A 15,517-nucleotide genomic window follows, 5' to 3' on the forward strand; every position below is an offset into this window, starting at 1 on the left:
TCCTTAACTACTACTGGCATCTGACTACGGATCTCCAGAGGGAGTTTCTCATGTAGATTTCAGGTAGATAGAGAGCATGGGTAGTATGTTTTATTCATTTTTAATATGAAATCCATACAGTAGCTAGTCCAAATTTGAACATTTATTGCTCCTTTTTGAATAAAATTTGAATTAAAAAATTTTTGTCATTATAAACTTACCATTAAAGAGTTTATAGAATAACAAAACAAAACTTATGATATACAGTTAAGTCTGGTTGTAGGTAGTTTTAAGAATACAAATTTCCTGGGGCGCCTGGGTGGCTCAATCGGTTGGGTGTCCGTTTTGGCTCAGGTCATGATCTCCCGGCTTGTGAGTTTGAGCCCCGCGTTGAGCTCTGTGCTGACAGCTCAGAGCCTGGAGCCTGCTTCGGATTCTGTCTTTCTCTTTCTCTCTGTCCCTCCCCCACTCACACTCTGTCTCTCTGTCTCTCAAAAATAAATAAACATTAAAAAAATTTTTTTTTAAAGAATACAAATTTCCTTTGTTTCTGCTCCATTTATTATTTAACTGCTCCTCCCATTGACCAACCTTCTTTTATTTTTGTTTTTGTTTTTTGCATGAATCTCTTCTTTTATATATATATATATGTGTGTGTGTGTGTGTGTGTGTGTGTGTGTGTGTGTATACATATACATACATATACATATATATACACATATCTACATATATATGTGTATATATGTGTGTGTGTGTGTGTATATATATATATATATATATATATAATTTATTGTCAAGTTGGCTAACATACAGTGTATGCAGTGTGTTCTTGGCTTGGGGAGTAGATTCCAGTGATTCATCACTTACATACAAATCCCAGTGCTCATCCCAACAAGTGCCCTCCTCAATAACCATCACCCATTTTCCCCGTCCCCGCCTTGTTCCCTCACCCCCATCAACCCTCAGCTTGCTCTCTGTATTTAAGTGTCTCTTATATGCCCAATCCTCTTTTGATGCCCTCCCCTTCACATCCCTTTCTCTCCCACCCAGGGGATCCCCTGGTTGTGTTAGGGCTATATCCTCTGTGGTTCCCCTGTCCCCAAACCTACCCCATAGGTCTCCTTTCTGACAGTAGGTTTGGTTCTTGATTCCACATCAAGCAGTTTTGAACAAATCAAGAAACATAAAATCATAAATCTTGAGGGCTTTACAGACCTTTTATTCTGGAATATTTGGAATCAACTGAGTTCACCATGCTATGGATGGCATCTGATTGACATGAATCTCTTCACATTTCTCTCATTGCTCCATGACAAGATAAACAAAAGATAAGAAGGGCTGTTGAAGTGTTGATTTTTCTCCTGACTCTTTAGCAACTCTATTAGTTAATTTATAAGACAGAACCCAGATTAGTACCAAACTTTAAAGTTAATGTTGCAAAGCTGTTTCATTCTTTCACAAAAGGGAAAATTAAGTTGAAAAAAAATATGCTGTTGACTATGTACAGATTATTTTTTTCACTTTCATTTGAGAGAGTGATAAAAAGATTGAGTTGTAATGCTTTCACACAAAATAATGTATTTCACTGCTTTCTATTATTATTCATCATCTAGGCTTCTTTAATTTGGACTAGTTACTTCACAATGTGTTCAATCATGTGCAACTGAAACTAGGTAAGGTCTTTGCTGTGAAAATATGTAAGGAATGCAACAAGCTCTCCACACACATGCACTCACCTTACAAATATTAGGAAAGAACAATGACAACATATAAGTGATTTTAACTGCCATAAATTCTGTATCTGCAAAAATTATACCAGGAACCAAGAGACTAGTTCTTTGTTGAAGACATGTCTTCAATCACGCTCGCCTTTATCTAATACACAGGAAGAGAATCTGTTCCAAGGAGGTGGATGCTTGGCTCTGTTTTTTTCCAGCTTCCTTTGACACTATTCATTTTGATAAGTAACATTGGAATGGGGTTTTGGCTTCTAGTCCCGGTGAAGGGGACTTTCCCTGCTTTTTCCTCAGAGTGAGACTAAAGAGATTATTTTTTGAAGGAAAAAAAAGTGGGTTAAGGAAGATAGGAAAAGGATTTCTGCCCTCTTTGAAGAAATCAAATGCTTTATCACAATGCAAAAATTAAAAAAAAATCTTAATGTTGAAATGCACGGCTAAATTATGAAGAAGCTGAGTCATGAAATAAACTCATGTGCTCAACTGAACTAGGCTAGGACCTCCACTTCGATCAGATTTACCCCATGTTCATGGGGATGACGTCTAGGTGAAGGCAATGGTGTGTGATGGTTAGAGTGGCTTGCATAGTTAAGACCTGGATTTGCACCCAGACCCCAACATTTAACAGTGTTAACAATGCATATCATTCAACACTCAAATTCCTCACAGGAAAAAAAAATCATACTTTATAGGTTTGTTTTGGAGGTTTCAGTGTAATAAACCATGTTAACAACTGTAAAAGGTGAAATGAAATAGAGTCACTTAGGTCAAGAGGTTTTAAAAGGGACCTGGGAGGCCATTAAAGAGGTAGGCTTTATGCATGTACTCACGAGGGTAGAACTGTTAATTTTTGAACTGGGCCAAAGTGCAAATATTCCAAGGACTCTGCAGGGGGAATCTGCAACTTGCTATCATAATGGACTTTTGCTTAGTGATGGCCATAGCAACCAATTATGTTTAGTCAAGATTTGTTCTCTGCCATCAGCACCTATCAAACAACTTATCCAAGGATTCCTTTCTGTCTTTAAAAACCATTGACTTTTGTTCCCTGGTTCCCTAGAATGCAATTTGGGTTGTTACTCAAATCTGTGCTCCCCAGATTGCAATTCTGAGACCTCAAATCAATCCTTTTATTTTATTTCAGTTCTGCCTCTTGGCCGACACAACTTAACCCAGTTCTTAACATATATTGATTTTGAATTGCTGGCCACTAGATTATGTTTATTCTACTAGTATATGGTCAATACAATTACAGCATCATTACTCCAGTATTCATAGAAACAATAAAATCCTCTCTATGCCTATAAAAATATCCGTGATATGCAATTAACGCAGGCCTTTCTTTTTGGATGATATTACAGAAATACCAGAACAAGTCTGCAATCAAGTCCCAGCAACATGAATTGTTTCAGTATTTGAATTCATAAGAAGGCTGTTATTAGGTAATTAGGTAACAATGCAATTTAGTCAGACAAAGAAGTATGCAGGGAACCTTCCAGAATTAAGAGATTCTGAAACTTCATTCGGGTGCATTCATTTTGAACACCTTCTATCTGTCAGAACTGAAGTATGACTGGTAAATAAGATAAATGTGTTCCTGGCACTCACACCTGGAGGAGAAGAGAGAAATGATCAGGGTTGATCAGGGTAACAATGCAATGCAAAATAGAATGTGTGGAATGAGGGCATTTATCCAAGAGATTCTATGGAAGGGGATTGCTTCAAGGAATCTCCCTGTGGGAGGGAGGTCCTGAGATGAGCTTGAAAAAGTGAGTAGAACTTAGCCATGTGAAGATTAATAAGAAGGCATTCCAAAATCGTAAGAGACAGACCAAAGACAAACCTCAAATGTCTTTAGACTAAAACTAGGAAAACTTGTGGTGAAAAGACACAAGGCAAGACACTTACGCCAAAGCACAGTTTCATTTAAGATACACGATCTTAACAGAACACCTTACATCAAATCTTCTGAAGTCAATGATTTATGAATAATTAAGGAATATATTTCGTAAAATACAACCTATGATTTCAAAGAGTTTATATGAAAGTAAAACCTTATTCTTGATTTTATAATGCTATGAGTCATCCAGTGTTACTTCGCTTTGGAAAAACTGTTCAACCCAAGGGAAATGTGCTCTTTGAAACTGAATGAAAGATAGTCTAGAACAACTCTGTAAGAATTCTGTTTTAATTTTTTTCTCCATTGTAATTTGGAAAGAGGAAAAGAGAAAATGCAAATGCGGTCTTTTAAAAATGTATCTTTTAAAGGATATTACTAATTCTTATTTTCTTGTTACATGTTATGAGTTTTTAGCCGCCCTTCATCCTGTTGTATCATTAGGGTTGATCAGCCTCCAATTCCACAACTTCATATTAGCAAAAGGTATAAACATCTTGAAAGAAATCATCAAACTCTTTCTATAGTTTTGCTTCTGACATCTCTAAGGACTTAATTTGTCACTTTTTGTTTAATAGGCTTTGAAGTTAAGCATGTGTTGTGTGTTTCTGAAATATACAAAAGAGCCTAGGCAAAAAAAAAACAACAAACATGTTTACTAGGAATGAACATTTTTAGTGGTGCAGAAACAAAACTGAGAACAGTATATATTGAACATTTTATTGTCTCCCTGTAATAGGCTATAAGCTCTAGGGCACAACCACACCACAATGGAGTCCCAAGTGCCCTGAGCATTGCCTGCCATGTGTTCTATAAAAATCCAGGGGCACCTGGGTGTCTCAGTCCATTAAGCATCCAACTCTTAATTTTGGCTAAGGTCACAGGTCATGATCTGGTTCATGAGATTGGCCCTGCTTCAGGCTCTATGCTTACAGCATAAAGCCTGCTTGGGATTCTCTCTCTCCCTCTCTCTCTGCCCCTCCCCGGCTCATGCATATGCATGTGCATGCTCTTTCTCTCTCTCAAAATAAACGTTAAAAAATATGTATGAAGAGTTAATGACCGAATGAATGAATGAATGAATAGACTGCATAAAAATTATTTGTGAGTAAAAATATACTCAGATGTTAATGTGTTAGAAATTCAGATTAAATTTTTTTGTCTTGGACAGACTTTTGACAGGAATTGGGCAGCTTAGCTTCATTTGATGAAATGTCATGTAGTATTTAATTATGAGGGTCTGTTAAAAGACTCTATGAGTATTTTGTTCCAGTGCTTTCACAAAAGTCATTGTGGCTAAAGACAAAGTTAAATCAGTTATGATATCAGGACCAAATCAGTGAAGGCATAAAACAGAGGTAAGTTGGTTCACTAACTGCACAGGGAACAAAAACACAACAGGTTTTGGGTAGAAACAAAAACAAGCAGCCAGCTGCTGCTACGGTGTTCTTTCTTTCATTTCATGGATTTCACATCCTGGGAATTTCATTCCACTCACCATGAGTTCTAATACATGTTGTTATTTTTAGGTATCGTATTTAGTACCTCAAAATCTTTAATCAGGGGAAGTTTTTCATCAGTTTCTTATAGTTGTATATTAAATCTATTCTAGTTTCTTTAAGATATCAAGTCCCTGAGTCCTAAACACAAGAACCGAAAAAAAAAAAAAATTAGCTGATACTGTTGGCATGTCTCAAACTAGCGTGTGTGATTTTGGAATCAGAGGGACTGCACACAAAAGAAGCTACTTCCTTCATTGATAGGGGAAATGGCTCCCATGACATTAGTTTCTGGCTCCCATGACAACAGGCCAAAGAACTACAGGAAAAACTCGAGGAAGCAAATTCAGGTATCTTGAACCTTAAATATTTAGTAAGTAGCAGTAGATAAAGCAGCCAAGGCTAATGTGAGATAATCAGGGCTAACTTCAAAAGAAATTGAATACATTTTTTATTCAGAAGCCTCTTTTTCTTTTTCATCTTGCATTATATAGTTTTCTCCAACTATTTTTCTAGAATAGATAATTACTATAATTCAAGCATGAACAGAGAACCAACATTTTCTGAAGACAGAAGTAAATAGTTTTTTTGAGAACTCATTTAACTCAGTGATAGAAACAAAAACAATTATGCTGCGTGATGAATAGAATAGATCTGGGGTTTCTTTACTTAATATTCACTCCATGGAAATTTCATGAGAAATTTATAACTCTTCTGCTGTTAACTTCTTTAACCTCTTATTCCTGACAAATAAAGGAAATAAGCCAGATGTAAGAGAAGTCTTAGTACTTTCATCTGCTGTTGAACTAAGGGCTTTTCTTTTCTTAATAACTTCTAATAATGTATTTTATTAATATAAATAATGTACTTATAATTTGCTAAATACTTATAACTTACTAAGAGCCTTCACACGCATCCCCACTTTTTATACTTCCTACAAATCTTTGAGGAAAATATTTGGTATATATAAATAAATATAGATAATTAAATATTATAAATGTTAAGTCCATTAAGCAGATGAGAAAATCCAATCTCAAAGAGATCTGAAAAATAACGAGGCCCTCTAAAGTAACAAGACTTATAAATGGCAGAACCAGAACTTTTAGTGAGAGGAGTATAAAATTCATTAGTTTGCCCATTATACCACAGTAAATGTGTACATTTTAACACATACGACAAATACCATCACCAGTTATTAAGCCATTTCTTGCCATTCTTCCATGTGTTTCATAATTATTAATCTGGTGAACAACAAGTATCAGCCACTTACGGTTAGGTAGAAAGTTCTCGAAAACCCAAAGTTAATTTTAGAGTACCTGTTTACTTCACCGTTATTACGTCCTATGGCGTTTTGATAAAAAAAGTCTGGCCAACACTCACCTCTTTTTGCCGGTACTTTATAGCCAATTTTAGTCTTGCGAGATCATTTCCGCTTTGTTCTTCTATGAGACTACTGTCATCTCTGTAATTAAGAATGATTTCCAGTTCTCTGGAGCTCCTTGTCTGATCCAGTAGGTCCTTAGCAAACTGTTTGCACTGTCGGGACAGCTCTTCATACTCTGACTTGAATTCGTTCTCCACCTTACTCAGTTCCTGAAGCTCCCAACTTAACTGAAAGGCTGTGAGGAAAGGGTCCTCACTTGACAGTGCGATGAGAGAGGGGCTGGCCAAGGCCTTGTAGATGTTGAGTCTTGAGCGTGAATGGCGGAGGCTATCCACATCTGAACTGGAGACGCATTCGACACAGTTACAGCGGACCTCGTGGGGTCTGGGCACCGAAACTCCTTTCTGAACTAAAAGCTTTATTATCTCATAATTATTTGTATGGGCTGCCAAAATGATTGGTGTAATGTCTGGAGTGAATTCAGAGAACTGCTTATCAAGGAGTATGGGAGGCACCTAGGAAAAAGAAGAAAGCAGAGGTGATGAATATTTATTCATTTGTTCAAGCCTGTGAATTTCAAACAGCACGCTATAGCAACGCTGAACAAAGTTCATAAATCTTTTGCCAGGCTTTTTTTTGCAGGAGAGAGATGTATTTTTTTTTTTCTGCCAGAAGACAAGAGAAAATTAGAAAAACTTTTCAATATAACGACACATTATTCTTTTTTTTTTTAATTATTTTTTAACGTTTATTTAGTTTTGAGAGAGATCCAGACAGAATGAGAGTCTGTTGGGGGCAGAGAGAGAGGGAGACACAGAATCTGAAGCAGGCTCCAGGCTCTAAGCTGTCAGCACAGAGCCCGACGTGGGGCTCAAACTCACGAGCTGTGAGATCATGACCTGAGCCGAAGTTGGACACTCAAGCGACTGAGCCACCCAGGCGCCCCTAATGACACATTATTCTTATCATATTTGTTTAATCTGAATTATGACATTTTATGAAATCTTAAAATAAGGGGGTTACGGGAACTCTTTACTTGATGAAATACTTTCTTGCTTCCAAGTTATTTCCTGACTGGCAATCTTTGCTTTCCTTTCCTGGAGGTATGGACTCCCTAAATAATGAAGAAATACACTGAAAAATAGTTAATGATTTGTTTTAAACCCAAGCTTGTCTTGTGCAACAGAAGTCTTTTAGTTCTTCAGTATTTTTTTTCTTTGTATATTTGTTTGTTTATCTACTGAATTCGTAAAATCAAGCCTCTGATTATAGGTGGCAGTAGAACTTAAGAAGGCTAGCCTCAGGCTTTCTGTTTTTATCTATCGCTCTATAGTATATTTTCCAGATGGCAACAGGTGCTCCATTGCTAACATCACCATTTTATCAGAAGCAAATGGTTCCCAATGAATCAGGTCACCAGTGTGTTTACGTGCAATTTCCTTTGGGTTTTACTCTAGGAATGGTAGTGACAAAAATAATAGAATAGGCACGATTTAGTCAACATCCGTTAGGTACATTAACCCTCACTATTTATCATTCACATGTTATAGATGTGATTCCTCAGTGAGGAAGACCTACTATATGATCCCAGGTCCACCTGTCTTACATCTCACCCTCTATGTATTACCCTACACCACACCGCCTTCCAGTTTTTAGTTTAACATTTCTTCCTCTGGGCACAGAGTGATGGAAGGATCTATGAAAATAAATGCTATGTAAGGATAAGTTAAACAGGCATGGCAGAAAAAACGATGACTAAAATATGCTGTAAAATATGAAGGAAACCATAGAAGGATCAAAAGCAAAACAACTGTGGGGAGAAAAACAAAACTCATGTGAAACTTTAATTATACTACTTTTAAACAGAAGTATACTCTTTATATGAGAATAATTAAACCTGTATGCTTCTAATTTATCTGACCATTTAGAATATCTATTTGTTTTGGGGCGCCTGAGTGGCTCAGTCAGTTAAGCATCTGACTTCAGCTCAGGTCATGATCTCACCGTTCATGAGTTTGAGCCCCACGTGGGGCTCTGTGCTGATCTGTGCTGACAGCTGGGAGCCTGGAGCCTGCTTCACACTCTGTGTCTCCCTCTCTCTCTGCCCCTCCGCTGCTCATGCTCTCTCTCTCTCTCTCTCTCTCTCTCTCTCAAAAATAAATAAACATTAAACAAACTTTAGAATATCTATTTGTTTTATAAGAAACACCATATAAAAATTAACGAGATGTAGTTGTCTATTTAAAAGTTTATTTAAAATGTATGCAATCAGTTGATAAGTATAGTACATACTAGTTTTAAAATGTGATTATAAATACAAAGGAACAATACTGTTGAGATAGCATTATATATTAAAGTGGGGTCAATACATACTTCATTACTTTTTAAGTGAACAGTTTTCACCTTAAATATGAAGTTAATTAAAAATTTAACTATATATTTATTACAAAGAGAAAAATGTCATTACTCAGAACTGAACAAGAAGTGATCTTTTACTAACCAAAACTTTAAGTTTTTTCTAAGGCAGACACAAGGGAAAACAAAACAATGTAAGTAAATAAGTTCCTATATTAAATGCATATTTTTTATAGTTTTTAAAAAAATATTTATTTTTGAGAGAGAGAGACACAGGGCACAAGCAGGGGAGGGGGCAGAGAGAGGGAGACACAGAATCTGAAGCAGGCTTCAGGCTCTGAGCTGTCAGCACAGAGATCAATGTGGGGCTCAAACTCATGAACAGTGAGATAATGACCTGAGCCTAAGTCGGACGCTTAACCGACTGAGCCACCCAGGAGCCCCTTAAATGTATATTTAAGTGATAGCTGCAACTTGAAGTGGGTTCTGAATTCAATGTAATTTCATTCTAGATTTCTCTAGGTTTCAAAAGCTGTCAAGGATTTTAATTTATTAACCATAAAATTCAACTTTGAAAAATATTTCAAGAAATTTTGTGAAAAAATAAATATGACCATACTAAAAAGTATTCATATTTCGAAGTTTATTTTTTTTTAGAGAGAGAGAGAGAATGCACACAAGTGGGTGAGGGGCAGAAAGAGAGGGGGAGAGAGAGAGACTCCCATGCAGGCTCCGTGCTGTCAGCATGGGCGGTGCCCAATGTAGGGCTTGAGTCCATCACCATGAGATCATGACCTGAGCCAAAACCAAGAGTTGGACACTTAACTGACTGAGTGACCAGGCACCCCAAAGGTGTTCATACTTTACAAGAAATGTCCTAGTATTAGAGATACAGTAAAATAACTGATAAAATATGTGAAAATATACCAAGATAAATATTCTGTTGATGAGTTTTAATATTCAGTAAATCATTGTGAAATTTTAGTTTCGTAAATATATGGACATCTTTAATTTTGTCTTTTATAAGGGGATTCATCTTTGAAAATAATTTTTGAGTGAAACTATTTTATAAGACCACAAATATAATAATAATTTATTGGTCCATAAATAACTCTTTAAATTATGTCATTTTAATTGTCTTAGAGTTTCCTCTTACTCTAAAATGTATTCTACATTCAACAATAAATTATATGCTGTCTTTACCATTAATTGCTTGATGCCCAGCTGGTCAGAGAACACTAGACATCGGGGACAGTTTGATCTTAAATGTCCCCACTGTAGGAGTGTGTGGGGCCTCTGACCAGCTGGCCAGGCAGGCACGCATCAGTGTTTATACATGTCCCAAAGGAAAGGCTCTGGGCTTCTCTTATTCATTAAGGAAAGTAGTAATAAAACAAAAACACTGTTAAAAAATTGCCTGTTACTTGAGTAGTAATTACATGCCTGCTTCAATGATTCCATGGTGTTTGAAAATTGGGAGTTTTCTTACCCTATCAACACTTCTACATTTACTAAGTCGTATTCCTCTGTATGTAAAAATATTCCCCTCCTCCTTTTTATTATTGCGTATCACTATGGACCCATGGATTCTTCCATTAATTTTTAACTTGTTGTGATGCATTGAAATAATTATTAATTTTGAACTTATTGAGGTATAAGATACATTTATTAAAATGCACAAGTGTTAATGTGATGCTTGATATATTTTTGAAATGTGTATGCACCTGTGTAACACAACACAGATAAAAATCCAGAAAAGTGACTGCACTTCATGAATCTTCCTCTTGTCACCTCCTAGTCATGATATATATATATATATATATATATATGTTTATTTATTTATTTGTTTATTTATTTATTTATTTATTTATTTTGAGAGACAAAGTGCAAGTGGGGGAGGGGCAGAGAAAGAGGATCCCAATCCCAAGCAGGCTCCCCACTGCCAGAACAGAGCCTGACGTGGAGCCTGAACCCACAAACCATGAGACCAACGGCGAGATTATGACCTGAGCTGAAACCAAGAGTCAGATGCTTATCTGACTGAGCCACCCAGGTGCCCCATTACATTTTGTGATCACAAATCTAACTGCTATCACTATAGATTACCTGTACATACTTTTCACTTTATATAAATGAATCATAAAGTATGTACTGTTTACATCTAGCTTTCTTTGTGCAACATCAGCTCTTTGAAATACATCAATATTGTTAGTAATCATTTTTGTAATTTCAAGTCTGCATAATGCTTTCATTTATGAAGATAGGACAATTTATTTAACATTCTCTTCTTGATAACATTTGTGTGATTTCCAGTTTCTATTTGTGGCCAGGAATATTGCTCCTATGCACATTTTTTGTCCGTGTCTGCTAATACATATCTAGGAATGTAATTTCTGGGTCAAATAGTTTTCTTAAACAGTTATAGCAATTTTCCTATCACAAATTATACCAGGTATTGCCAATTATCCACCTATAAGTCTATATATCTCCCTATTTGTTTATGCCATTCCTTATGTCAAGAAATCATTTTGAATTCTTTTATTTATTATTTATTATCAAGGATGGGTGTTGCATTTGCCTAAGGCCTTTTCCACCTCTATGGAGATGATTATATAATTGTTCCCCTTACTCCTAAAAATATGGTAAATTAAATGAATGAATTTCTTTACATTGAAACATTCTGCTTTCCTGAAATAAATCCCATTTGGTCAAATGTGTAATATTTTTAGTAAGACTAAAATTTTTATTTACATTTTTTGTGTCCGTGTTCAGAAGTGAGATTGATTTATAATCTTTACTATGCCGTCTTCAACAAATTTCTGTTTGAATACTGTGCTTGCTTCATAAAAAAGCATATGAGTTCTCTCTTCCTTTGGGAGATAGGGAGATGTGCCATTCAGATCTTTCTTTGAGAGGATCTACTGCCTGCCCGTAAAAAGTGTGGTCCGTTAACAGGCCCCAGCTGTCCACCCCTTCAGGTCCTCCTCAGTTTCGGAGCCCAGGACAATGACTGCACAAGTAAGCTAGACAAGAGCCGAGCTCTTTCCACACAACCTGGGAGACCTCGAGTAGATAAGTTTCCTCTGAGCTCCCCTTTACACTGGCAGGGATTTTTGTCAGTTCTGCATCATGGTCTAATAGCTTCCCTTTCTCAATCCTGCTTCCTTCCCTTTTACTTTCAGAATGTCATTTTCCAATAAATCTTTTGCAATCATCTAATTTTATCTGCTTCTTGAAGAATCCAAAATGTGATTGATCCGTTTTCCACACCGTGGGGGAAAAATAAGTAGCACTGAAATCATCTGATATTTGAACGTTCAAAACTGTCCCATGAACCCCATCAAGAATGCTCTTCTTTTATGGGATAGTTATTCGATAACGTTTCCTATTTATTGCATACCAATTAGCTTGGCTTTTCTATCAATAATGGGGTCAGTTTGTATAAACTGTATTTTCCTGGGAAGTTATTCAGTTCATCTGAGTTCTTTTGGAAAAGACAGCTATACAAATGCAAGAATTTAGGAAATGCTAGGCTCACAGTGTCCTTCCTGAGGAATCTACTATGGGATGAGATGATGGGGTACATAGAAAAGGATGAATGGTGGGCATTAAATGTATGTAACAGTTCATCAAAGATCAATACAAAGTTAGGAAAATGTACATTTAAAAAAAAATTTAACATTTATTTATTTTTGAGACAGGGAGAGACAGCATGAACGGGGGAGGGTCAGAGAGAGAGGGAGACACAGAATTTGAAACAGGCTCCAGGCTCTGAGCTGTCAGCACAGAGCCTGATGCGGGGCTTGAATTCATGGACCGCGAGATCATGACCTGAGCCGAAGTCGGATGCTTAACCGACTGAGCCACCCAGGCGCCCCAGGAAAATGTACATTTTTAAATGTTCTTACAAGGAAAAAAACCGAGAGAGACTGATGGAGAGAAAGGAAGGTATGGAGCAAAAGGGTTTATGCTTAACCAGCTAATAGACCAGAAGCCTTAGTGAAGCAAAAGAGGGACACAAAGGTTTTATAAAAGGTATTAATATAAAATACAAACTATACTAAATAACAAGAAAATACAGGTTTTGATGACCTTCAAGTCTTCCCCTCCACTATGGCAAAGATACATTTTCCAAAATATTAATCTCTCGGACAATTCCCTTTCTTAAAATGTCACCATGACTTATAACTACTGGGATTCAATAATTCACTCATACATCAATCAACAAATATTTATTGACTGTGTTGTCTGGCGCTGTATTAGGCTCTGAGAAATTAGGAAAACGAAGCTGAAACAGTCCACATCCTCAAAAAGATGACTGTCATACTTGCCACATTGCCATGTCTCTCAACAAACTGAAAAATGTTTACTAATTCATTATAAATCCACTACCATAATAGCTAACACGTGGAATACTCAGAATAATAAGAAACAAGTGTTTGCAACATCACTTCAGATACTCACAAGTTTTCATTGTTCTGAAAATTTTCTTTTTAAACTTTTTAAAAGTGTTTTTATTTTGGACAGAGAGAGAGAGAGAGAGAGAGAGAGAGAGAGACAGAGCATGAGTGGGGGAGGGGCAGTGAGAGAGGGAGACACAGAATCCGAAGCAGGCTCCAGGCTCTGAGCTGTCAGCACAGAGCCCAATGCGGGGCTCGAACTCACGAACCGTGAGATCATGACCGGAGTCGAAGTCGGTCGCTTAACCGATTGAGCCAACAGGGGCCCCTATTCTGAAAATTTTCTAAGTATTTGCCAAAATCTCAGGGTAGTGTTTCTGTCTTACATTCTCTATAATGGACCAGTAGAGTTAGAGTAAACTATTAAATGTGAAAATATGCTATAAACATAAGAATTATTTGGTAACTTTCATTCAGTATTAACAAGAATTTAGTGTTCTGCAACATTTCACATTCCTTAAGAAGTAGCAAATACACTGGGAGCTGAAAAATGTAGAATAAGTAGTTCTTTTAGAAATGTTAGAATATTTGGGCTACTCTTCTTTTTTTCTAACTTAGCAAAATGCCTGACAGATAGTACGTGCTCTATGCCATGATACCGTTTGCAAAGGGTGATGTCGTAGAATCAGATGTCTGAGCTTTCCATTGAGCAAATGAATCAAGTGCAGATGGCAAAGGAACCGACCACAGAAGGTGAGAAACAATGGAAGGTAAAAGAGGCCCTTCAGTGTTTTGCTCTTGCAGCTTGGACATTTATCAGTTGGTTCAACTTTGCTATGTATTAAATACTCAGAAATTTTAAAAAGTCTAAAATATAAGGCATTGGATCTCAGAAACCCTTAGAAAATCCAGACAATGGGCTGGCTCCCTCTTTTCCATGCTTCATTTTCAAACCAATCTATGTGGTTCCGACCTCTCTCCTTTGCTTTATTCATTATCTTCAAGATGCAACTCTTCCTCTTCCCTCTTGGGGTTCTAATGTTGCAAGTGAAGAGCTTACTTCCCAACATTAAAATAAATAAATAGGTCACTGTAGGTGCTTGGTAGCTACTACTTAAAAATGATTTTGATAGAAACATAGTTAAAATTTTTTTTTTACTTTTCCATTTGGCATAGTTAAGGACAGATGTGCATATCATGAGCATAATACTGTAGATGAAAAATCACACTATGCTTGACTTACTTTGGCTAAAGCAAAATCTATAGACATAAAAGCGTTACACCCAGGCAAACATATATGCATAAAAATTTACACTCAGATCACTAATAAACAAACAATACATAACAGAAAAATTAAAGTTTTTCAAATGTTTGTTTTTGAGAGAGAGAGAGAGAGAGAGAGAGAGAGAGAGAGAATGAGCAGGGGAGGAGTAGAGAAAGGGGTACAGAGGAACTGAAGGAGGCTCTGTGCTGACAGCAGACAGCCCGGTGAGGGTCTCAAACTCAATGAACCGCGAGATCATGACTGTTGGACACTTAAACAACTGAGCCACCCAGGCACCCACCATTTTTTAAAATATAAATTCAAGTGACTTAATGACATATTTGACCCAGTAATCTACAACTATAAGTAGAACAGGCAATTAAAAGAGGCTCCTGAAACCAAGTAAATGTTTTTTTTTTTTTTTTTTAATTGCAGAACTGTAAGATTGCTCTGGCCTTTCTTCTGTTTAAGCTTTATGAATGAATATTTGTTCAATGCTTTTTGGTCATCCTTACCATACCATTAGTTACATTATTTACCGAATCATTTATGGCACATAACATTAAAAGTGACAAATAACATAAGGAACCTATTAACTCATAAATGGATTGCTTTTCTCAAATTTATCCAAATTCTTCACCTTGAAGTGATTCAGCACCAGTCCAAGGCATATAGTTTAAAATCTAGAGTGTGATATTCTATCCAAATATAGATATGTCTCTTTGTCACTAAAATAGATACTTTTGAACTATTAATACTGACATATACATTTCTAGGAGGGAAATTTATCCTAGAGTAACACCCATTCCAGTTTAAAAGTATTTATTCCCTTAAGTTAAGCTTTATTAAAGTGGGTTGCATAAATTGAGTAAAAGAAATTTACTTATATAATATTATTTGGTGTATCCTAAATTACTAAGACTAAATATATCCACGTTCTAAATTGGATATATGCTTACTTAATTATCTTGTGAATGTTTCTTAATATCTCTGCTATATGAAA

At 36.4% G+C, this 15,517-nt stretch overlaps 1 protein-coding gene across 5 annotated transcripts in view; it reads right to left on the bottom strand.

The window, feature by feature from the left end:
- The window catches only part of TRPC4 (transient receptor potential cation channel subfamily C member 4), a 200,141-nt gene that overhangs the window by 101,143 nt on the left and 83,481 nt on the right, over positions 1–15,517 (bottom strand). For all 5 annotated transcript variants that reach the window (XM_045474781.1, XM_045474773.1, XM_045474753.1 and 2 more), the window contains one exon: positions 6,492–7,010. In XM_045474781.1, coding sequence (XP_045330737.1) covers positions 6,492–7,010 — 519 coding nt within the window. The remainder of the gene's footprint in view (positions 1–6,491; positions 7,011–15,517) is intronic.

Source organism: Leopardus geoffroyi, chromosome A1 (genome assembly GCF_018350155.1).
Source record: "Leopardus geoffroyi isolate Oge1 chromosome A1, O.geoffroyi_Oge1_pat1.0, whole genome shotgun sequence".
NCBI lineage: Eukaryota > Metazoa > Chordata > Mammalia > Carnivora > Felidae > Leopardus > Leopardus geoffroyi.